This window comes from Eschscholzia californica, unplaced genomic scaffold (assembly GCF_041429995.1).
Source record: "Eschscholzia californica isolate CP2 unplaced genomic scaffold, dmEscCali1.0.p SCAF_6, whole genome shotgun sequence".
Lineage (NCBI taxonomy): Eukaryota > Viridiplantae > Streptophyta > Magnoliopsida > Ranunculales > Papaveraceae > Eschscholzia > Eschscholzia californica.
In genome coordinates this window covers 15,831,016-15,856,400 of record NW_028238483.1, presented here as the reverse complement: position 1 = coordinate 15,856,400, position 25,385 = coordinate 15,831,016, and the positions used below count along the sequence as shown (strand labels likewise).

Here is a 25,385-nt window from a genome sequence, read left to right as displayed (position 1 = left end):
TAGAGTGATAATTTTTTGACCCACTTATAAAATGTGTCAATATGACCTTCATTATTAGGGTGCAAAGGACATAGGCCAAAATTCACATTTGGTCCCCAATTTGTGGCCAACATCTGCTTAGCCCTCATGTTTTCACAAAATTGTATACTACTTAACTCTTTCCTCTTCGCAAAAAAGAAGACTCAAAATGTCCTGTCCATTTCCTTCTCACCCAAGAAACAAGTTGATTTGCTTTTTTTGTAATGTAAGTGAATCTTAGTCTTTACGAGCATGGCCAACCTTAAGATTTCGCAAGCCCGAAGCGAATTTTAAGAATGTGGCTTATACTCGTTTCACAAGGTATTTTTTTTTATATTGGAACTTTCTAAATTTTCCTTGCACATGATGTAAGGTTTAAACATGACACTTTTGTTCATAACTTGCAATCGAAATCTTGTGTTTAAGTACTTATTTATTTTTATATAACGTCATTTTTCGAATCCGTCAAGTTCTGTTGACAAAAAATAGAGTCATTGCAACACCGATCAAAGGGGATGTTCTTCATCCAAAAGCTACTTTACCATATTCCGAATTCAATGGTTTCAATAAAGACCCTACAGTTGTTTGTCTTGGACCCCCTAACCTATTATTTTTCTCATATGTAAATAATTCTTTATTGTTTCTTTATCATTATCCCGCAGGAATCCAAATAGACGGATTCATTAGCCTAAATCATTACAAATCGATAGAATATATGAATTTGATTGATCTAATTGCGTGCAATTAATTAGAATTTTTGAATCACGAGATAGGAAAGGTCTTTCTCATCAATTTTATTAATGTTTGGATAATAATAAGCTAAGGTCTTAGTACTTTTATTAATGTCGGTTCCAGTTAAACACTAGGGCATCAACCCAGAAAGAATCCATTTTAGACTTATGGATAATCCACGATCAACCTATCTGGCACGACTATTGGATTCCTAATCATCCTCCCCTTTTCACTAATCAGAGCAGATCTAATCTTGAATGGGTCGCTCAACTCATAACCAATAATAACTGGAATATAAATGTTATAAATACTTGTTTTAATAGTGATATTTGCATCTCAATAGTGAGCATAAATCTACAGGCAAACCAAGACGATAGACCAACATGGAAGCTTACGAAATCAGGAAACTTCTCGATCAAATCTATGTATAACTTTCTGAGAACAGGCAGTGCTGATCGAATGCAAAACCAAAACGATTGGTTTTTTATTTGGAACATGAATACGATTCCCCGCATAAAATTATTTTTATGGAAATGTTGTACAAACAGTTTACCAGTTAAAGACAAAATCGGTAAGTTTATTGGTAACTCTTACTCCTGTAACAACTGTAATGAAAACAAAACTTTAGACCACGTGATGCTGCAGTGTACTTTCGCGAAAGCGATTTGATTTAATTTTCAGGTCAGAACGGATCAATTAACTACAGTGAACCAATGGATCAAACAATGGAAAATCTTAGACGAGGACACTACCAATTTATATGCCAAAATACTATGATTTATATGGAAAGCAAGGTGCGAAAACTACTTTTCCACCATTAAACAAACTCCTATACAAATGATCGCAAGAATCAACAATGCCTCGACCATTCCTCTAAAGATTGAGTCTATTATAACTAAGAAATGTAGGATCAAAACTAAGCAACAAACATGGAGACCTCCATCGACACCATTCCTTAAGTTAAACGTCGACGCTTCTTTTTTCAAAATCACCGGACCAGCCGGGATAGGATGCATCATTCGTGATGAAGAGGCAAAGTTTATCATAGTTGCAGCGGACTCAGTGCACTGTCAGAATACGGAAGAATGCGAAAGCATGGCTATTCTTTCTAGTCTATTATGGGCCATGCAGCCACATCATCCGAAAAAAGAGTAGCATTTTGACCGCTTACTTGAAGCCTGCTCATGCTGCTTCGGCGGCGTGAGCATCACCCACGTGCACGTAGAGAGTGACAATCAAGCATTAATCCAGTTCATCAAAGGTAATAGTGCAGGGCTTCATTGGCAGTCCAAAAAAGTTATGCAACAAGTGATGGACCTTAAAGACAAGTTCTCAAGCATCATCTTCACCTTTGTTCATAGAGAATGCAATGTTCCGACGGATGCTCTCGCGAAATGGAGTCGTCGTTATGGTCAAAGGAAAATTTGGAATGTTGTACCTTCTTTTATTTCCGTTTTACATTAGAGACCTTGTATGCCTTTTGTTGTTTAATGCAAGTTCCTTTCATAAAAAAAAACCTCCTTTCGTAGTACCCTACCCTGCCTCCTTGAAAGAGAGATGTCCTAAACCACTAGACAATGGGGGCATACCCGCCCGGTCGCCTACTCTGCTCATAGTATGAACAGTTTTGTGGAATTGTCAATATAATGTAATGGTATGACTAGATTCGAACATTCCTTCTGGCTTTCATGATTCCTTTTCGTGAAAAACGACCCGTTGAAGCGGAGGGTTTCTTTAAACAATAAGGAGTTGAATCAACTATTCAATCAAATGATATTACGACAGTCTGATTGAGTTACTCGAAAATTGGGCCGGGTTCGGAAAGAGCCCTCGTCGTCTTCACTCGGTCTCCTGATCTAGTGGTTCAACCAGTTCAGAACTCAGTTTGAATCAGTAGCTTATTCATTTTTTATCGAAAAAAAGAATTATAAAATGATTTTTTGAGGAAAGACCCAAAGAAACTTTAACTTTGTTTTTTTTTTGTGCTGACGGTTATAGTGTAAGTTGTGGTTTGATGGTGGTCGTGGTGGTAGAGATTTAGTAAGGTTGGTGGTTGTGACGTTGAGGTTTAGTAATGGTGAAGGTAGTGGTGGTTCAACGGTAGATATTTAGTGATAGATTGTGGAGACTTAGGTGGTGTTTGTTTTTTTTATATGTCTGAATCTGAATTGGCTGAATCTGAATTGGCTGAATCTGAATTGGCTGAATCTGAAATTGCTGAATCTGAATTTTACAAATTTAATGTTTGTTTTTTAAATCTGAATTACTAAATCTGAATTAAAATAATGACATTTATACCCTTTTTTGGTTTTTTAAAATAGAAAACCTAATTTTTATTTCTTCCCCTAAATAAATATAAGGCCCATAAGAAACCCTAGATCCCTCCCTCCTTCATCTCTTTCTTTCTCTTTCTCAGCAGTCATCCCTCATCTCTTTCTTTCTCTTTCTCAGCAGTCATTCTCTATTGACGAAGATGCAAAGTTCCGGCAAGGGTTCACCGTCGCAAGATCCGACACCTTCTCTCTTTCTTCTTTTCTCTGTGTCTTTCTCTCTCTCTTTTCTCTCAATCTCTCCATCTCCAAACCGTATCTCAGTGGAGCAGTTCAAAGGAACCACACGAAGACCTAAGAATCGAGCCGATCAACGAATATTATCTACTGATTTTTACCATAATATTGATTCTCAAAGCATAGCATCACAGCTATTTGTGTTTCCATACCTAGGGTTTTTAATTATAGAGAGAGAAAACAATTTGTGGGTTCTTACCAGTTGATCCATGGGCACCAACAACAAATATTGATTCTTCTCTGTTTCCATACCTAGGGTTTCTGTTGATTTTCTAAGGATGTGGTGATGGTGTAAACTCTGGTGGTGTTGGTGGTGTGTGGTGGTGGTGGTAGTGGTAGTGTTAACTGTGGTGGTGGTGGTTGTGTTAACCGAGGTGGTGGTAGTGGTGGTGGTGGTGTTAACTGAGGTGGTGGTAGTGGTAGTGGTGGTGGTGGTGTTAACTGAGGTGGTGATGGTGGTGGTGTTTAACTGTTGTGGTGGTGGGGTACTGGGGTTGTAGAAGAGGGAAGAAGATGATTTAATTAGGTATTTTAAAGTTTAACAAGGGTATATATGTCTTTTGTATGTTTTCAGATCCTGGACTTAATTTTCAGACTTGTTTTGAAGTCTGAAATGTGTAGGCCTTTATTCAGCCAATTCAGACATCTAATAAATTCAGATAAAATTCAGATTTAACTAAATACAAAAACAAACATCTGAAATCTGAATTGGATTCCAATTCAGATTTCAGATCTGAAAATTTTAAAAAACAAACAGCACCTTAGTAATTGTGGTGGTGGTAGAAGTATCAACTAAGCAATGATAAAAAATATAATTTAATAGTGGTGATTTTGGTGTTGAAGTTTATGGTGGTGGTAGTGGAGGTGAGGTTCAGTAATGGTGATGGTGATAGAAGTGTTGACTAAAGTAGTTAAAGAAAAAGGTATAATTTAAGAAGAAAACATGCTTTATGGTAGAAATTGAACTAGGATTGTTTACCAATTGAACTAAAATATGCTATTTGTTTCTTTTGGTAATTTGTTTATAAAAATAAAACAAATTGTGGTCTCCCATTTCTTTCTTTGTAGCCTACATATGATGCTCTTTGCCTTGGGTACTCGAAGCAAGGCCTTTTCTACTTTGCACTCCAGGGCCGGCCATGTCTACGAGACAACAAAATACACGTGTGTCGTTATTAAGCGGTTTCCGATGAAGATATGGTCTTGAAGCAAAGGGCCACCCCTCTGTCTTATATCTTGGCACCTTTCTCATTACTCATTAGCACTTTGTGAGACTACAACAAAGTTTGATGTAGTAACTAAATTTTGTAATGTTAGATGAAATAGTCTAAGTTTCTCTATTCTTCAGTGCTCTTAAAGATTCCTAGATTCCTGGCCTGTTCTGTAACTCTATTTTCCTTGGTAATTGATCATGGGTGCTTAAAGTTTTCCAAAATCTAGGTTCGTCTCCCTACTTCACTTCTTCCTAAGGCTGCTTTTAAAATTTTGGTGAACAAACCTACCAAGTGTACAACAAAGATTTTCTATATTACCTTCTTTTCTTTGAATCTACCAAACAAAACCTTCATAGACTACATGCATTCAAGGAAATGGTTAACAATGTCATAGTATTCAAAAGAAGAAAGTAGTCACTAACATTCTTAGACAATTCTCAAGGAGAAAGTAACAACATAGCCATTTTATTACTATTCAAATTAGCAAAAAAAAGGAGAACATATTTGAACTTGGTTCCTTCAATCTTTTCACTTCTACACTCGAATCCTCATTGTGATGTAGTTTCCGGTTTTATATGATATTGACTTTTGACAAAAAGAAATGGATACTGATGCCGCAAAGACGCGCACTAAAGAAGGTGTCTCGGTTGATTGATGTTATCATAGTTGAATGTGTGATGCTCAAACCGATGTCACAACTTACAAGTTATACTCCACTATTGAACAAATGGTTGTTTTACTAAGAGCATATTCAAAGAGAGACGCAATCTCTAAAATTTAGAGTACCACATAATACTTTTAGAAATTTTGCTAGGAATCCATCTCTGATGGGACTTTTTCTTTGCTAAAAATAATAGGAGAGTTGATCGACACAAGTTGAATCTTCAATAGAATTTGGTTTCTTTTAAACTTGGTTTAAAATAGAGTGGAGTTTATTGATGATAAGGTTCATTTTAGCTTTATCGTGAACCGATAGTTTTTTTTTCCTTCGAAAAATGATTATATGAGTTCAAGACCAAAATATAATGTTTGAATTCGATTAAACCACAATAGATCTTGACCAAAATGTAATGTTTGAAATCGATTAAACCACGATAGATCTTGACGTGATAATGATGAACACACAACCTAATTCACCATAATAAGTTAAAGCCAACAACAAATTTCCTCAACCTAAAACTCTAAGCCTCCTCCAGCCTTGACGTTTAGCTATTATTCCCCAATTTATAGTCTTAAGTTTGATAAAGGAAAAGAGAACTAATCAAAGTCAAAACGTAACAAACTAACTAAGGTGGAATTCTTTTAACAAAAAAAAAAAAAAAAAAAACTAAGGTGGAATTTTATTTTTTGTATAAGATAGCAGAGGTCCTTAAGAAAACTAAGGTGGAATTTTATTTTTTGTATAAGATAGCAGAGGTCCTTAAGAAAACTAAGGTTGACTTTGAATGGTCTCATATGGTGGTTTCCCTTTCCAATTTTTATTCAACAAAAAATTCAAATTTTTTGATGAGTTGACATGTTACAGTTAAAAGATATTTATTAATTATTTCAACAAAAAATCAGAAGAAAAATATTTATTAATATAGAGTTTCATAGACCGGTCATCTCTTCTGCATGCCTGCCTTTTCTCTTTTACTTAATCGATTAGATCATATTTCATCATCTTTTTCTTCTTTTTTATTAGAGTTAATTCCATTTTGCTCTGTAAAGATGACCGACTCACCAAAACGACCCTCTAAAGATAACCCACTTCCAAACTGGTCATGTAAATTGTGTTTTTGTCAAATTTTATGATGACATGCAACTTAGATTCCTAATTATCCGTTAGATATTTTATCATTATAATAAGGAGAGAGAACATTTACACCACGATCCACGACAATCTCTTCATGTTATTTCCATCTTCATCTCCAATAAGATTTTTGTCATGTCATCTTCAATACATAACATCTCCTTATCTTTTTTCACCTTCATCTCATCAAAATCTTCATCATTGAAGTATGACATCTCCTCATCTTCATTTTTTTTGTTTCATTTTTTTTCCTCAAAACTAGGGATTAGGTAGAAGCTGGTTTGGGGAACAAGATTCATAGGTTTTGGAGAAACCCCAAACAGTCGAATCTAGTTTTCTCTATAGAATTTGGATTATTTGGTTAAAAAAGGGTTGAGGTGAGATACCTTATAGATGTTGTAGTGGTATAAAATATGAAATGATGAAGATCTTGGTAGAAATGAATTTGTCTCTTAACATTTCTTTTCTTTTTAGCATAATGAGAAAACAGAAGTCTGACAAAAAGATAAAGAAGGAAAGCGTTAATTTGGAATACAAATTACATGTCATCATAAATCGGAAACAAAAACGACTTAGGGGGCAAGTTGGGAAGTTGGTAATCTTTAGGGGGCAAAATGGAATCTGCCCTTTTTATTTTTAAGGTTGAAACTTAGTTTTGAAACATTCAAAGTCCACTGATGATATTACTGAAGTAGCTGCCCATTTTTTTTTGTTTTAAAACTACTTTGTAACCTATTTATTTATTGGGTTAACGCCGTTTTGGCCCCCAATTTGTGACGAACTCACCGTTTTGGCCTCCATAAGTATCCGACAGTTCGATTTGACCACCAACTTCCTGTTGGTCCCCAATTTTTTTTAAGCTTCCCCATTCTACTCTCATGGCAATTCCGTAATTTAATTCATTTGTTTTTATCTTTGTCCACCTCACTTCAAATTTCCACATCACCTTCTCCACATAAGAATTTCCACATCACCTCATTTGTTTTTATTCTTCTTCCCCCTTTCAAAAAAAATATCTTCTTTTGTCCCATGGCAGCTCTTTTGAGAAGAACTTTGGAGTAAGATGGATCTGATTTTCTGAAAACTAAAGAAGCAGCAGCTAGGGAAACAACATCCTTTACACAACTTTCTTACTCCAATTGTCAATTTTGGTTAAAAAAAAATCCCCAGCTCCAAACGATTTTTGGCGAAGAGAAACCCTTCGCCGGAACAGAGAAGAGAGAGAGAGAGAAACATGAAAGAGAATGAGACATAGAAGAGAGTGAGACATGGAAGAGAGTGAGACATGGAAGAGATAGATGGAAGAGAGATAGAAAAAAGATTGGGGAAGAAGAACATAAAGAAAAAAAAAAAATGAAGGTCACCGAAAAAAGTTGTCCTTCTCCGGCGAATTCTTATGTGGAGAAGGTGATGTGGAAATTTGAGGTGAGGTGGACTAAGAGAAAAACAAATGAATTAAGTTACAGAATTGCCATGAAGATAGAATGGTGAGGCTTAAAAAAAATTTAGGGGCCAAATCGAACTGTCGTCACTTATGGGGGCCAAAACGGTGAGTTGGTCACACATTAAGGGTCAAAACGGAATTAACCCTTTCTATTTAAAGGTTGAAACATATCTCTTCTTTGTTTGGGTTTATTTGTTTTGTTTGTTGTAGAAATGTGTAGCTTGTTCTGTAAGTGTATTTGTCTATTTCAAATTTGATATAAAAAGTTAAGAATTTTTGGATGAAACTTATTTAACGCTTAAATAAATGATGTTGAATAAGATTATGAAAGCTTAGTGCCAGGAAGTGCAAGTTCAAACTGTTGAGATTGGATTTGAAAAAAAAATGAATATGTTCAAGAAGAGTCACTATCCTGACATGACAAAAGAGAATGGCCTTCCCCAGTTGAATTTAGGTAGTGTTTGTATTGTTATGAAGGTCAGAAAAAAGTTGTCGCCGATGACCTTCTCCGGCGAATTCTTATGTGGGGAAGGTGATGTGGAAATTTGAGGTGAGGTGGACTAAGAGAAAAACAAATGAATTAAGTTACAGAATTGCCATGAAGATAGAATGGTGAGGCTTAAAAAAAGTTTAGGGGCCAAATCGAACTGTCGTCACTTATGGGGGCCAAAACGGTGAGTTGGTCACACATTGAGGACCAAAATGAAATTAACCCTTTCTATTTAAAGGTTGAAACATATCTCTTCTTTGTTTGGGTTTATTTGTTTTGTTTGTTATAGAAATGTGTAGCTTGTTCTGGAAGTGTATTTGTCTATTTGAAATTTGGTATAAAAAGTTAAGAATTTTTGGATGAAACTTGTTTAACGCTTAAATAAATGATGTTGAATAAGATTATGAAAGCTTAGTGCCAGGAAGTGCAAGTTCAAACTGTTGAGATTGGATTTGAAAAAAAAAATGAATATGTGCAAGAAGAGTCACTGTCGTGACATGACAAAAGAGAATGACCTTCCCTAGTTGAATTTAGGTAGTGAATTTGTATTGTTATTTAGATTTTGAATTTGAATTTGTTTTAGGATATGATTTGACTCGAATAAGTTTTAATTTTTGAAAAGTAAATGGAATAAGAAAAGTCATGTAGATTTTGAAGAAAAAACTTACAAAATTTACAGATATCCAATAAACCTAAAATGACAACAAGACACATAACTTTTTTTTGTCCAAAATCTACCTAATTTACCTTGTTCTCTATCACTATTCTCAGTTTTGTTTTTTTTTTTTGTTAAGTTATTCTTAGGTTGTGTTTGTTTTTTCAAAATTTCAGATCTGAAATCTGAATTGGTCTCCAATTCAGATTTCAGACGTTTGTTTTTTTTTTTCAAAAAATCTGAATTGACGTCTGAATAGTCCCAAAGTCTGAATTCGGCTGAAATAAGTCCACATATTTTCAGACTTCAAAACAAGTCTGAAAATGAAGGACACAATCTGAAATGAGTAAAATGACGAACTTAACCCTCTTAAAAAAATTAGAAATCAAAACAATCGAGTTTCTTCTCTTCTCTTCTCGGCTTCTTCACTCAGAAAACCCTAGGGTTCCAGCTGAGTTCCAGTCCTTATGCTTTCCCTCCCTCCTCCCTCTCTCTCTCTCTAAAACACACACACACGCACTTTCTCTCTCTTAAACCCTCTGTCAAAATCGCAGAATTTGTTGATTCACCTTCCATAAGATCGCCAATTTGAAGCTATTGAGCGCGACGAGCAGCACCGGAGACCTAGTTGTGAGAAACTCCTCTGATCTCGACTCTCTTTCAACTCCAAACTGGTCTGGTTTTAACTTCTATGTTATTTGATTTCGTTCGATTTCTATTTTTCCCGATATATGTATACTGGTTTTATCTTTCCCGATTCTTTGATTTCGTTAGATTTGAACGATCTGTAAATGAATATATTCATGTTGTCATTTGTTTTGTCCGTTTTGATTCAGTTTGTCATGTTTATGCTTCAATTTCATTATCTTAGCTATTAAAGCATCTAGTCTGTCAATTTTCTTGTTAGAAAACATGGGTTTTAATGGGTTTTAATGGGTTTGGATGTGTGGGTGTTGAAATATAGAGATTCAATTGAGATAGTTTCTAGTTTGAAGGTGTAAGACGAAAATCAGCCATTAAATTGTTGTGCATGATGATGTCTTATAAAGGGTGAGAGTAATGAAGAGAAGGTGTGGATTATGGGGAGAGCTTCTCTGTTTAGAAATTATTTTCTTAATATTGGAGTATAGAGCTCAAATGAGAATTGGGTTTGGAGAAAAAGTGTTTCACAACAACAACAACCAAACAGTCGAGGATCTCATCGAGTGAGAGAAGAAAGAAGAATCATTCCGACAGTTTCGCTATCATTAAATCGTCATATAATCCTCAAGAAGATTTTAGAGAGTCAATGGAAGAGATGATTATAGAGAACAATCTAAGAACATCAAGTGATTTAGAAGAGCTTCTATGAGTAAGGAATAATGTCGTGGTATTCGTCTGAATCCAATTAAGATGACGAATAAAACCTAAATTTTATCTTGTTATTCCATACGTGTCTTGTTTCTTTAAAGAAGACAAAAAGAACTCTTAATTCTTTTATGAAACCCTAACTTTCATTCTTGATTTTTATGCAGCCACCCGGAGGCCACGTTGTGGAGTAACCGAGCAAGGATCCTATATGCAAACGATCTTGAAGCAGGAATTAAGGTTTGTGCTTCAATTTATCCCCTCATCTGGTTTATCCTCTCCTATCTTCTTAAATTTTAGCTCTGGATTGATATACTTTTGAATCTCAAGATTGTTTCAAATTAGCCTGATTCGAGCCCTAATTAGTTGACTGGATTGATCCCTGACTCTATTAGGATTTAGTATGCTTTGAATGTAAAGTGTTCATTTTCATAGCATTTGTTGACATATATGCATGATCTGAACCCCAATTAGTTGATTGTGTACATGCTGTTTTTCAAGTACACAATGAATCAAAATTAATAACTTGGCGGCTAAAATGACTCATGTCTTGAAAGTAGGTTTTCCATCACGATTCAATTTCAAACTTTTTACTAATTTAGGTATGGAATTCGATCAATTCTCGACAACGGGAGGAAGTGCTACTGCTGAGAAGAACGATGTAGAAGAAATCTCTAACAATGATGGATTAAGCATGGGAAAAATAACATTTAAAAATACTCCCGAGTTTAGAAATGATTTTATCATGTGTTGTATAGAAGAAACGAACAATGGAGGCAACGCGGGAGCTTCATTAAGAGTTTCTTCATGGGAAAAGATCGGAAAGAAGCTGAAAGAAAAGTACAAGTGTCCTATGCCACAAAAAAAGTTAAGGAATCATTGGGACTACCTTAAGAAACAGTACATGACCTGGAATGCATTAATATCTATGACTGGACACGGGTACAATGCAGAAACAAAAACTTTTGACTGGCCAAAGGAGCAGTGGGACGAGATAAGCAAGGCAAGATAATTTACTTTATACTAAAAAGTTCTAGTATTCATTTGAGTTCAATATTGATTGTTTCGTCGTTTACTTTATTTGAACCAGAGAGTGAAGTTTGCTAGTCAATTTAAGGAAAAAGGATTGGAAGATGCAGAGCTTCTGAAGAGCTTATTTGAGGGGAAGTTCTCTACAGGAGATATTCGCTCTACACCGAGTAAAGCTCGAGTTGTTGAGGATGTAAACTTGGAACAAGAAACTGAAATAGAAGAGCCGGTCGTCTCTAGAGAAACTGAAAAATCAACACACGATGTTGATCCTCAAGATGTGCCAACTGTAGATGTAGAGAATGCAGAAACACCAAAGCAACGAAAGCGTAAAAAGTCAAACTCTTCATCTTCAGTTGATTTAATGGATGATAAGGTCGATCACCTTGTTGAAGTCATTGATAAACATCTCGAACGAAAACAAAATGCAATGGAACGACACCAAAATAACTTAGAAAACAAAGAAAGTCTTGCAGCATCCGAGTTTATGAATGCACTTGATGCTTTAAGAGATGCTGGCCATATTTCTTATGATGAGGTGGTACAAGTTGTGTTGAAAGCATCGGAGCTTGTCGGTTGGCAAAAGTTGTTTGTCAATGCACCAAACGTCGGATATCAGATTTCTTTTATCAAGGGTCTCTTAGGAAAATAAAATTTTATTTTCCTACCTAGCTGTTTTTTAACTATCTTAGCTAACTACATTTGAACTATTCAGGCTAACTACTTTTGAATTTTCACATATACTTTTTGGATGTGTTCGATATCTTGGATTTTAATGTGTGACATTTTGAAATATAATGGATCTAATATGTTGGATTATGATATGTTTAATATCTTGGATTATGATATGTTTGATATCTTGGGTTTTGATGTGTTTAATATCTTGCATCTGTTATATTTTGTTTTTTAGGTAGAAGGAACATATAATGAAGACTTTGATAGCTAAGCTGATACCAATACTTTCTTTACTTCGGAAGCGTAAACATTCTAAGCTTGTACGTCAGAGATTGTGTAAGTCAAGTCTAACAGGAAAGACTTATATGAAAGAATTATTAGAGGGTTCTTCTACATGTTTGTTCCGCCTAATGAGAATGGATAACAATTCTTTTAAGGCATTGTGTAATCAGTTTAGAGCTAAAGGTTTACTTGGAAATAGTAAGCATATTGAAGTCGAAGAGAAAATGGGAATATTTTTAATGACGATCAGTCATAATTGCCGAAATCGGTTCCTCCAAGACCGTTTTCAACATTCGGGGGAAACAATAAGCAAGTATTTTCATGAAGTATTGAATGCCATGGTAAGATGGTCAGAAGAAGTGTTGGTTCCACCGTCTGATCTGTTTAGTAGGACACCAATAATACGATCTCATCAACGACTTAGAGAATGGGCATTTAAAGGTGCTATTGGTGCACTAGATGGTACACTCATAAGTGCACATGTTCCCATTGACCAACAAACACCATATAGAGGGAGAGGGAAAGGACAATGTTTTCAGAATGTAATGGCCATTTGTGATTTTGATATGAGATTTATTTATGTGGTAGCTGGATGGGAGGGGACGGCACATGGCTCAAAAGTGTTGACTGAAGCAATACATGATCCAGAGTTCAATTTTCCGATGCCTCCTCCTAGTAAGTTTGCACATTAATTATAATTTATTTTTATTATCTGATCAAGTGTATGTTTTTTATTTGTAACTTCTTTTTCTCTTCCTTTGATGTAGATATGTATTATCTTTGTGATGCTGCTTACCCACATACTAGAGGATTTATGTGCCCTTATCGCAATACAAGGTATTGGTTGAATGATTTTCGTCGTGGAGGTCGGGCTAGAGGAAAAGAAGAATTATTTAATCACGTTCATGCTCAACTAAGGAATGTTATTGAGAGATCTTTTGGAGTACTTAAAGCCAGATTTCCAATTTTAAAGACAATGCCTTGTTATAGTTTAGAAACTCAGAGAGACATAGTTCTAGCATGTATGTCAATACACAATTTTCTACTTGGAGTTTCACGGGATGATGTGTTGTTTCAACGATTTCAAGATGATTCGGGGGAAGTACTTAATAGTTCAGAAGTCGGTGCAAATTTAGAAGATCCTCCACCAAATATACCTCACATGTTCAGTCGGAATGAACACACTTATATGGTTAATTTACGTGATGAAATTGCAACTGGACTTGTGCGATCTGCTGCTCAATCAAACTCTGATAGAAGATAAAAGTCGGAGCCGACAACAAGGTAGATATATTCACTTTAACTACTCGTTTTTTTTATTCGTGGCCTAGTGATTTGTTTCAATGTCGTTAAAAGTTTTCTAATTTTATTCACTTTAAACCAATACTTATATATCAAATAACTGAATGAATAAATGAATCATGATCATGATTAAATGCTTGAATCATGATCATGACTCTTGTTAGGGATACTGCTACTTGTAATGAACATATGCGAGCTGTACTTACCGTGGTGATAATGCTGATAAGTAACTCCCAGCTTTGTTAAGTTTTGGAAGTTTGACAGATATCAGGGCTTACTATTCCTTTAATTTCTATGGTCTTGATAGAAAATAATCAACCTACTTAATAACTTCTCTGTTTGATTTAATAATAGGTAGCTGACTCACTTGAGAAAGGCACGGAGCATGAAGACGAGTACATGATCAGTGAGAAAGAGCTCCTTGTGAATCGGTAGATAGTTTTTATTCAGGTTTTGTGGTGGTTAGTGGTGCTGGTTCGGTTGTGGTGGTGGTAGTAGTGGTGTTGGTGGTGGAAGTTTTTTAATTCAAGGGGTTATTAGTGTTAAATTAACACACATTCAGATTTTTTTTTTGTTGAAAGATTTGAATTTTTTTTTGTTGAAAGATTTGGAAGTAATTGTTCTTTTACTATAAGGGTATAAACGTAAAAAATTCAATTCAGACATAATATTTCAGATGAAAAAACAAACATGCTAACTCGTAAAATTATTCAGCCAATTCAGATTCAGCCATTTCAGTTCAGCCAATTCAGATTCAGAAAAAAAAAAAAACAAACACAACCTTAGTTTTGTTTTTTTTTTTCAAGTTATTCTTAGTTTTGTTAACTCTAATACTATCTAACTCTTACAATCTTGTTGAGGAAAAAAGCACCACCTCTGAATCTTGATACATTGGTTCATAAATAAAAAAAAAAGTGTTTTTTTAATCTTAGTTTTTTTTTTTTTTTTTTTTTTGATGAGAGATTTTTTTAATCTTAGTTAGTCCAAGTCTTTATAACTTTTCAACAAAAAAAAAAAAAAAAAAAAAGTCTTCACAACTACTATTACATTGGGAAACATTTTCATTTAATGTAAAGGTGGAGAACAACTTGGGCAGAAGTAGGAGAGAGATTAGAGAAGAGAGAAGAGAGAAGAGAGAAGAGAGAAGAGAGAAGAGAGAAGAGAGAGAAGAGAGAAGAGAGAAGAGAGAAGAGAGAGAGAGAGAGGGAGAGAGAATGGAGAGAAGGCTTTATGAAGCATCCCTTAGAGGTAATGTTAATACACTAAAGGAAATACTTGATGAAGATCCACTTATTCTTGATACACTTTTGACTGGTTTTAATGGAACTACTCCTCTACACATAGTAGCCGTGCTTAATCATGTCACCTTTGCTAGAGAAATTTTGAGTCATAAATTATCATTTACCTCAGAATTAAACTCACAAGGATTCTCTCCTCTCCACTTAGCCTCAGTAGGAACAAAAATTGAAATGGTACAACTTTTGTTAGAGGCTAACCCTGATGTTTGTCTTCTTATTGATGAAGAAGGAAGAACTCCTTTGCATCTAGCTGCCATGAAAGGTCGAATCGAGATCATGAAGATGTTGATTCAAATCAAACCCGAAGCGATCCAAGTTCGGTCGGATCAAAGAGAAACTATCTTACATTTGTGTGTTAAACGTAATAGGTTTGAAGCTTTGAAGTTGTTGGTGGAGTACTTGGTGGGTGAAGTTGGTACTACAAACCATGAATCTATTTCTGTGAATTCAGTGGATGAGAATGGAAATACAATTTTACATCTTGCTGTATCAAGGAGGCAGACTAAGGTATATCTACTAACACATAAATATAATTGGTATGTTGAATTCAAGGGTGCCTATAAAGCGCCCTATCTTTTTGCTCTTAGCCCATCCTTCTAGCATTCCACCGGACTGAGCAGTCCGAGGCACATGGATTGGGGCAGTCCGTCCCGAGCGAAGAGAGGAGGCCCAAAAGTAAAATGAAGAGGCGCCTGTAGAGACACCCTGAGTTCAAATTATCACCATAAACTAGTCAAGAGTAAGAGTTGAACATTCTTGTTGTTGAATCTCTTAATTAGGTTTAAAGTGACTTTACATTTTATGGAAAATAATCGGTTCAATTGACTCAATTGATAGTTTACTAACAAATGATTTAATTGGACAAATTTCCTATGTTAGTTTTTGTCTAGATGCAATCTTAAATACTATATCATATTACATACATACACACCCACAAATATATGTAACACATTTTAATCTCACTCAAGGAATGAATGAACAAAATTTGGTAGAATCAAGTCAGAACAACCAAATTTAAATTAATTTAGTAGAAAATGATTTATGTTGATATTGTTTGTTTTTGGCAGATGGTAAAATATTTATTGGGTGGAAATATAGGAATTCGAACAGATGTTATAAACAACAACAACTTGACAGCCTTAGGTAATTTATTGGAAAACAACAGTGCTATAGATGAAAAAGAAATCGAAGATCTTCTTAGGAGTGCAGAGGAACAAGTTGTAGTTCTAGTTCCACCTGGAAACTCTACTAGATCGAAAACGAGTGAAGGAAATCCAAGAAATATAAAACCAAAAAAACAGAAAGAGAAACATAATGAGCAGTACAAAAAATGGTTGCGGAATATGCAAAACGCGTTAATGGTGGTAGCATCACTAATAGCGACCATGGCATTTCAAGCTGGAACAAACCCACCGGGTGGTGTGTGGCAAGACGATTCCCCGATTAGTTCGACTACTAACCCTGGTACTTTTCTTTACTATCAACAAAAGTTGGGAACAGATGGTCAAAGGAGTACTAATAGTAGCTCGAATAACTTTATCCGTGACGAACTACTAAATGAAGCGGCCAAACAATTCGTTAAGAATCCACCTGGTCTTGTCTTAGAGGATATATGGGGAAGCCCTATATCAAACCACACCGGATTTTCTCCTTACATAATGCGCTATGCGGGGACGTCTGTATTAGCGTATAGCAACCCGAGGGCGTATTTTACATACATAGTTAGTAATACAATTGGGTTCTTGGCCTCTTTAAGCATAATTTTGTTGTTAGTGAGTGGATTGCCTCTTAGCCTGAGACTACTTGTGTGGATTCTAATGCTTATAATGTGGATAGCAATCACAGCTATGGCCTTATGTTACTTAGTTGCTGTCGCTTACATGTCACCGCCCTTTTACAGTTTCAACAGTGTGCTGCCAACTTATGAGTTTGTGCGAGGCATTGTGTTACGCCGTAATCAAAATGCTAATATTGTGAGTTTGGTAATCGTTTTTTGGTTAGGTTTTTTGGGGTTGATTTTGTTGATACACTTAATTCGATCAACTATATGGTTGATCTGGAAGCTTGGAAGTCTAATATTTATGAGAAAGAGAAGGGATCACTAATACTCTTCGAGAAGGAATTCAATTAATGATTCATGATCTAATGATGTATACAATATACGTATTTCTATTTAAATTGGAAAGTTATATCTTGTATGTGATACATTTTATGTGTTTGTGTGTAAGTCTTATGTATTAGATGTTGTCTTACAAGTTTGTGTATCGATAAATCTGTCTTCATATTACACGTTTTACTATAATTTTTTTTTAGGAATTATGACATTTGTTAGAAAATAGGTATTGGACGGTAAAATGTTATTCAAGATTTTTTTGGAGGTCATGAGCAAGAAGCAGAAAGAAAAATATAACGATCTGTACAAAAAATGCTTGCAGAATATGCACAACACTTTATTGATAGTAGCATCTCCAACGAACGTTAAGATCACAATACCAAAGGAGTAAGAATAATAGATTGAATAACTTCATAATAACGAACCATTAAATGAAGCGGCTAAGTAATTTGTTAATAACCTGCCTGGTCTTCTCTTTGAAGATACGGGGGTGCCCTCCATCAAACCCATACCAGGTTTTTTCCTTCGTTATTCGGGTATAGCAACGGGTAATCATGTTTTACAAACATAGCTAGTATTATATTTAGGTTCTTGGTTGTTGTTGTTGCGTATATGGCTTTACTATAGTTTTAACAGTGTGCTGCCAACTTATGAGTTCTTGCAAATCATTCTATTACATCACTATTGTGAGAATAGTCCCACATAAGAGAATGGGTATCTAGCAACCAAGAATATAAGATCTAGGTCCGCACATAAGAAAATGGGTATCAGCATCAGAGAAAGCATTTAAAAGAGACTCAAACCCACAAATATGAAAATCAGACTGCATTCCAAAAAGTAATCCCCGATCGATAGTACCTTTAGGTATCGTAGAATTCATTTAATAGCAATAGAGTGAACATCTGTTGGAATTTCCATATACTGACAAACCTGATTAACTGAGTAAGTAATATCAGGTATCGTCAAGGACAAATACTGTAATGCTCCAACTAAAGATCGGTATAACGTTACATCATCAAACGGCTTACCATCTAACTGTGACATCTTTTTGCCACACGGACTCGGCGTGGAAACAGGTTTAGATTGTAAGAGATCAATCTTTTTCAACAACTCAGTTGTATACCGTGTCTGAATTAGCAATAATCCCTTTTTTGTTCTTTTAATTTCCATACCCAAAAAGTTGTGTAAATATCCTAAATCTGACATTGAAAATTGTTAATGCAACCGTGTTATAATGGCATTAATCATTGAAGAGTCTGAACCTGTTATCAAGATATCATCGACGTATAAAAGCAATATTATAATGGAATCACTGGCACGACAAGTGATATAAAGAAGTATCTGATGTTGAAGCGATGAAACCCAACTCAACAAGATAAGTAGTAAATCTTTGAAACCAAGCTCTCGGTGTTTGTTTAAGACCATATAAAGCTTTTTGTAGACGACAAACTGATGTAGAACGCAGCGGAATAATTAAGAACAATTAAATAAACTAAGAACAATTAAAGAAAACGATAAAATAAACTTAAAATCTTAATAACTTCAATTGATTTTCTCTTCAAGGTGAATAATAACATAGACTAGATCCCCTTTTATAAGATAATAAACCTCCCTAGATAGACTCAAACTAGGATTCCTAAAATAATAAACTACTCAAACATAGAAACTTTAAAATAAAGAAATATCAAATTATAGTAACTTCTTTTCTACTAAATAGACTACTATTAAGACTTAATAGGGTGTGGGCACGCGTGGACGTGGGCCCACACGCCTATGCGCCTGCATCAGCACCCCGTTCCCCAGAAGGTTCGTCCCGAACCGAATGTATAATGGAAGCCAGCTAATCGGATCCTTTCGTAATCGGTAACAATGTGATAATCTTCTTCAGCCATGGAAATTCATAAACGTTCAAACGACCCTTGTAAATAGTATCCACATCCGACTGCCAAGGACGTCCCAAAATAATATGACAAAGATCCATATCGGTAACATCATAAGTAATGTCAGATAAATAGAAAGAGCCAAAAGAGAGGAAAAAAGTACACATTCGATCAACACGGGTCGCAGTACCGGATTGAATCCAAGCAGTATGATAAGGTTGTGGTTTAGGGATAGTAGGAATACCCAAGTAAGCCACAAGTTGGGAAGAAATCAAATTTTCCACACACCCATTATCAATAACAATGGTGCAAACTTTGTTCAAAACCGTTCCACGTGTAACAAACAAATTTTTTCGTTGAGAAAGATCATGCTCAAGAGGAGTAAAAAGTACCCGACGAGTTACTAACATAACACGGTCACCTGAATCCGGGTCAATATTGACATGGTCGGCTTCCTCATCCAAGTAATCCTGTTTTTCTACTAAATTTGCCTTACCGCGTAATGGGCAATTATTAGAATAGTGACCTGTCTCAAAGCAACGATAACACTTACCTGGAGGTTGTTTTTTGTAAGGATTTTCGGGAACAATCTTAGCTCCGTCATCTGTTTGTTTTGAAAGATCAGTATCATCAGTAGGTTGTCGAATATAATTAGGACGATTGTAGTTTCCCCTGAAAATTGATCTAGAATCCAATTCAAAAGATCGAGCCACACTAATACATTCCGATACGGAAGAGAAAGGACGGAGGTTGACAAGATCTTTAATGTCACCTCGAAGACCATCCTTAAATTTTTCCAATTTCATGGATTCAGTATCGGGTAGATTAAGCCAAATACTTAAACGCTGAAATTCGGAGGCCTATTCCTCAACTGAACGTCGTCCTTGACGACAACGAAGATATTCCAGACATAACTGATTTTCATAATCTGGAGGGAGGAAACGGGCCATCATAAGTGGCTTAAGTTCAGACCACGAGGATATGGGAGGAAGATTAGATAACCGTCTTTGTTCAGATTCTTGTTTCCACCATGTTAATGCTGTTTTTGAAAGATAGCCAGTGACACATCTAACCTGTTCTTGTCCATAAACCTGCATAACATCAAAGAAGATTTCCATTCGAGCTATATAATCCAAAAAGTTTTCAATGTTGATGGAACCGTCATAAGCTGGTACGTCCATACGAATACGGTACTTAGAAGGAGGTGGTGTAGAATCGTGATCATCCTCTAGGTGGTAGTCATCCGGATCATTATACTTGTGACGGGGACGAATATAATGGTTTCGTTGCATGGAATGGTTCGGTTCCGTATAGGTTGGTCGGTTCTTGAATCTAGTTGGTTCGTAATAGTTGGAACGGTTGGGTGGACGAGCTTCATGTTGGTAAGGGTTGTAATCGGCCTCGTATTGATCTTCACGGTTTTGGTTGTTGATGAATGGATAACCCATGTCTCGGTGTGGAGTGGGTTTGGTCGGGACCGAATCGGGTAGACGTGTTCGGTTAGGGGTGTAGCTATCCGTGAAATCAAGTGTTGGGTGGTTGACTGTTTCCGGGTCGTGTTGGTTGGAGGGGTGGTGATAATCGGGTTGGTGTTGATGAGGGGGTGTTCCTCGGTTGGGAGTGAGATGTAGTGAGATGACACGAGAGTGTTGACGAATAGGTGTATCCATGATAGGCCGGGAAGGTTCGGTTTGGTGGCTTTGGGGTTGGGTTTCGAGTGGGGTGGTGTTCGGGGAATAGTTTTGCCTTGGTGTTTGAAAAGGGTATGGTTGGGTGGTACTTGGGTTAGTAGTAGAATAATAGGAGATAGAGTCGGGTTTGGTTGATGTTGGTTGATCGTGGAAAGAGAAAGGTGGTGTTGTGGGGTTTATGAGTGGGAAAACCGGTGATGTAGGGTTGATGTTAGGTTGACCAAGTATGGAATTTGAAGTTGGTGTTGTGGTTGGAAGTGATAATGATGTTGGAATGCAAGTAGGAGAAGAAGGAGTAGTGGTAGAAGAGGGAGACTTACATATGCCTTCGAGTTGTTTAGATAGCTTCATGATCGATTCATTGACATGATCGAATTTGTCCATGGTTTCCTTCTTGAAATTTTCGAAAGATTCTTCCAAATTTGTAACCGAGGATAACTTCTTGTTGATGTTATCCCATTCGGAGGCAAAAGTTGGTGTCTTCTCTTTGATTGTTGGAGTAGGAACGGTAGGATTAACCATTGTGATTGGTTAAAAAAAAAAATTGGCTCTAGATACCACTTGATGTAGAACGCAGCGGAATAATTAAGAACAATTAAATAAACTAAGAACAATTAAAGAAAACGATAAACTAAACTTAAAATCTTAATAACTTCAATTGATTTTCTCTTCAAGGTGAATAATAACATAGACTAGATCCCCTTTTATAAGATAATAAACCTCCCTAGATAGACTCAAACTAGGATTCCTAAAATAATAAACTACTCAAACATAGAAACTTTAAAATAAAGAAATATCAAATTATAGTAACTTCTTTTCTACTAAATAGACTACTATTAAGACTTAATAGGGTGTGGGCACGCGTGGACGTGGGCCCACACGCCTATGCGCCTGCATCACAAACATAATTAGGATTTGAACTATCAACAAAACCAGGTGGTTGGTCCATATATACCTCTTTGTTAAGAAATCCGTGCAGAAAAGCATTTTTGACATCAAGTTATTTTATATTACATCCTGAAGTAACTGCCAAACTTAAGACAAGTCTAATAGTCACTTGTTTCACAACCGAAGAGAATGTCTCATCATAATCAAGTTATTTTATATTTCATCGACGTTGTTCGTAGAACCAAAGACCAAGTACTATTTCGAATCAGTGCATTGAATTCATCAGTCATTGCATTCCGCCAATTTTGATTTTTAGAAGCCTCTGTAAAAGAAGTAGGCTCTCTCGGCAAAGAATTTATTTGTGATAAAAACACATGATTAATAGGATACCTTGAAGCAAGCATGGATTTAAATATCTTGAGTTTAGTTATACCTGCTTTTGATCGTGTGACCATTTCATGACTTGGAACCGACCGAACAGGAGAGTTAGCTTCATCACGTCTCAAAGCAGATGGTTCAACAGTTAGTGATGCCTGCTCATTCAAATCTGCACTTAAATCAGGAGCATTTGTAGCAATTGTGTTGTCCTTTTCTATAAATGAGGGAACAACCTCTAAGGAAGAATTAGAGGGACTCTGTGAGCCAACATCAGTTGAGTGGGATGAGGTGGACAAAGTGTGGGTATTTGAATTTGAAACAATAGGTTGGTTTAAATTGGAAACAAAATTGGTTTCATTAGTGGGTAAATGTGAAATTGACAAAGGAATGATGTGAGGAGCCAAAGGGTTTTCTATGTAGACCCACTGGGGTGCCTCCGCCACTGTAACTTCTTTGTGACATTGTGAATATCAGGGAGAGCAAAAGGAAATAAATTTTCATCGAATAAAACATCTCTTGAAATATAAACCCGATACGTTTTAGGATCGACACATTTATAACCTTTATGCATCTCACTGTAACGGATAAAAATGCAAGGTACACTTTTATAATCCAACATGTTTTTGCGGTAAGGAGTTAAAAGTGGAAAACAACGACAACCAAACACTCTGAGAAATTGGTAATCTGGTTTTTCGGTTATACAAGAGAAAATATGGCGAATTATTTTATAAAGATGTAGACGGCAACCCGTTTATCAAATATGTGGATGTACTAAAAGCTTCCGGCCAATAAGATTTTGGATGACTTTGGTGGAGTAAAGCAAGGCCAGTTTCAACATGTCAAATTTTGCGTCAGCCACCCCATTTTGTTGCGGGGTGTGAGGACATGACATTTGATGAAAAATACCTTGACCAAGGAGAAAATCACGGAGTTTGTGTGAAACATACTCGCCTCCACCACCACTTTGACGTATTTGCATTTTAGCACTGAAACGATTTTCAACTAAAGTTTTAAAAGTTTTCAAACAGCCAGGAACTTGGGTTTTATCTTTCGAAAAATACAACCATGTAAATCTTGTATAGTCATCAACGAGATTAAAAAGTATCGAAAATCGGTAGTAGAAGTTACTGGCGAAGGTCCCCACAAGTCACTATAGATTTTAGAAATAGGCTTAGTAGATTTAGTAGAAGACACTGAGAATGGGAGTCGATGGTGCTTAGAAAGAATACAAGAATCGCATAAACCAACTGGTTTTAAACCTTTATTAGAAGGGAATGAAGTAGAAATAACACGAGAAAGAACACGGGCATGGGATGACCCAAACGCATGTGCCAAACATTACTCCTTATTTTTGTTCCTAAAAAACTAGAATAAAACGACCTAACAGCATTTTTGAATTCTTTAAGAGCCTTTCCCGGGCACTTGTAGAAACCATCTTTATTGGTTCCGTGAAGTACTAGCTTCCCAGTTCGACGATCCTGAACAAAAAAATGATTACGATAAAAATGACCCAACAATCATAATATTTAGTTAATTGGAAAACAGATAACAGATTTTTCGTAATTGATGGAACGTGAAAGACGTTCTTTAAGGTGAAGGAGGATAAAGGTGTTTTTAAAGAAACATTACCAACATAAGAATGGGGTAAGAGAGTACCATTTCCAATAGAAATCTGTTCAGAACTGTAATATGGATTTCTGTTTACCATTGTCGACGAATCACTTGTCATGTGGTTCGTCGCTCCTGAATGAACATAATAACTTGGGTCAAAGGGCACAACATGTTGTTGATAAGAAGCAAAGGATTGTGGAACATCTTATGGCTGAGAACCTTGAGTGTAATGATAACACTACAAAGCAAAATGCCTGAAACGACTACAAATCTGACAAATAATGGGTTGTTGATTGAAAGGTGCTGGACTGTCGAGGAGAGATTTTTTATGAGATTGGTTTGGATTATACCAATCATTATGAGAAGGCTAACCTGGTCGTCCTCGTCCACGTGCTCTTGCTCCAGATTTGCCTGCTCGACCACCTCCACGAGTGGCATAAGATTGAGTATGCTGACTTCTAAGTTGCTGATGAGGTTTATCTTGCTGGGTTTTGGCTACTAAAGTTGTTGACAATGTAGGACTTGATTCAACTTCTTGTTGTTTGAGCCGCATTTCTTAAGTAAATAGCAAGGGTTGTAGTTGATTGAATGTAGGCAAAGTTTCCCTCGTTTCAATAGTTATAACAAAAGATAAGTAATCTGATCCTAAACCTCTCAAAGTGTGAAACACAAGTTCTATATCAGGAACAGGAGTATGAGCAGCAGCTATAGCATGTTAAATCTCTTTAATTTTACCTACAATTAGCCATTGACATCGGTCCTTTTTTAATCGTTTGGAGATGAAGAATCAGCTGGGATTTTTTTGCTGTGTTTTGTAATGAAAATGTTGATTGCAAATAAGAGAATAAAGATTGTGCCGCATCAAATTCGGGTGTTTGGGAAAGAACAGAGGGGTGAGGGTTGTGTTTATCCAAATAATTAAAGTTTGGCCAACACGAGTCCAAACGAGAAAGACGAGATTTGGTATCTTCTGATTTGTTGTTTGGTCAGTGAGGAAGGGAGGAGGAGAATTTGTTGTAGCATCAATGTGATGATACAAATCTTGTGATTTCATTATAGGAATTAGTTGTTTCTTCCAAGTAAGAAAATTGGTATGATCAAGCTTAAAGGAAACTAAGGGAACAAGACTTATTAAAGATAGAGGATTGAGGTTTGTAGATGAAGAAGGAGGTGTTACAGATGAGAAAGGTGCAGAGGAAGACATTGTTGAAAAAAAATAAAAATAAACGGCTGATACCATGAAAAACAATACGTGTGTTATCAACAATGAGCCTACTAACTGATTCTTTGTTAGGTTTTTTGCGATTGATTTTGTTGATACACTTAGTTCCAGGGGCGGATCTAGAAGGATGCCATATATGCCATGGACAACCCTAAAATCCAAAAACAAACTTGGTTCAGCGGTAAGAGTCTTGAAAATTATGCTAAAGGTCCTAGGTTCGAAACTTACCTACTGCACTTAAAGCCAATTTTTTCTCTTTTATTTCTTTTATGTCTAATTTTCCCCCCAAAACCCTAAGTATCTCCAACCTCATAATCCTACGTATCCCCTCTATTTCTTGGTAAAAATAATTCACTTTTGAGGTTGGTAAGATTCTACCGAAATGACTTTAAGGATGTTAGTGATAGGGAGTTGTCTAGCCAACTTGAGACTTACATTGATTGTGTTAAGATGGACGATAATTTTTCGAATTTGAAGGGTATTTCAAATCTATGTAGGACTCTTGTTCGTACAAAAAAGCACATGACATTTGGATTGGTGTACACTCTTTTGAAGCTAGCTTTGTCATTACCGGTGGCTACCGCAAGTGTTGAACGAGTACTTTCTGGTATGAAATATGTGAAGAATGAGTTGAGAAATAGAATGTCTAACCCATGGCTTAATGATTGTTTAGTGACATTTGTGGAGAAAGATGTGTTTGCTACAATCGACAATCAAGATATTATCAAGCGCTTTCAAGGAATGAGTAAAAGGAGAA

General features: G+C 36.0%; 3 protein-coding genes across 3 annotated transcripts; all 3 read left to right on the top strand.

Moving 5' to 3' along the window:
• The first annotated feature begins 10,797 nt into the window (after nucleotides 1-10,797).
• Nucleotides 10,798-11,942, top strand: LOC147531988 (uncharacterized). The gene is made up of 2 exons (XM_086649880.1): nucleotides 10,798-11,262; nucleotides 11,350-11,942. Exons 1-2 carry the CDS (start codon nucleotides 10,798-10,800, stop codon nucleotides 11,938-11,940), a joined length of 1,056 nt encoding a protein of 351 aa, XP_086506006.1. The 3' UTR covers nucleotides 11,941-11,942.
• Nucleotides 11,943-12,158: 216 nt separating this feature from the next.
• Nucleotides 12,159-13,745, top strand: LOC147531987 (uncharacterized). Its single transcript, XM_086650906.1, has 2 exons — nucleotides 12,159-12,920; nucleotides 13,013-13,745. The coding sequence occupies exons 1-2, from the start codon at nucleotides 12,215-12,217 to the stop codon at nucleotides 13,507-13,509; spliced, it is 1,203 nt and encodes a 400-aa protein (XP_086507032.1). The 5' UTR covers nucleotides 12,159-12,214; the 3' UTR covers nucleotides 13,510-13,745.
• Nucleotides 13,746-14,333: 588 nt separating this feature from the next.
• On the top strand, nucleotides 14,334-17,144 carry LOC147531986 (uncharacterized). Its single transcript, XM_086646135.1, has 3 exons — nucleotides 14,334-14,478; nucleotides 14,526-15,352; nucleotides 15,913-17,144. Exons 2-3 carry the CDS (start codon nucleotides 14,762-14,764, stop codon nucleotides 16,948-16,950), a joined length of 1,629 nt encoding a protein of 542 aa, XP_086502261.1. The 5' UTR covers nucleotides 14,334-14,478; nucleotides 14,526-14,761; the 3' UTR covers nucleotides 16,951-17,144.
• Nucleotides 17,145-25,385: the final 8,241 nt, after the last annotated feature.

Bases quoted from the DNA above. Each gene is read 5' to 3' on its own strand.
- LOC147531986 (XM_086646135.1), top strand. From the start codon at position 14,762: ATGGAGAGAAGGCTTTATGAAGCATCCCTTAGAGGTAATGTTAATACA. The intron at 15,353-15,912 runs GTATATCTACTA...TGTTTTTGGCAG, and splicing joins TATCAAGGAGGCAGACTAAG to ATGGTAAAATATTTATTGGG.
- LOC147531988 (XM_086649880.1), top strand. From the start codon at position 10,798: ATGACTCATGTCTTGAAAGTAGGTTTTCCATCACGATTCAATTTCAAA. The intron at 11,263-11,349 runs GCAAGATAATTT...TATTTGAACCAG, and splicing joins AGTGGGACGAGATAAGCAAG to AGAGTGAAGTTTGCTAGTCA.
- LOC147531987 (XM_086650906.1), top strand. From the start codon at position 12,215: ATGAAGACTTTGATAGCTAAGCTGATACCAATACTTTCTTTACTTCGG. The intron at 12,921-13,012 runs GTAAGTTTGCAC...CCTTTGATGTAG, and splicing joins TTTTCCGATGCCTCCTCCTA to ATATGTATTATCTTTGTGAT.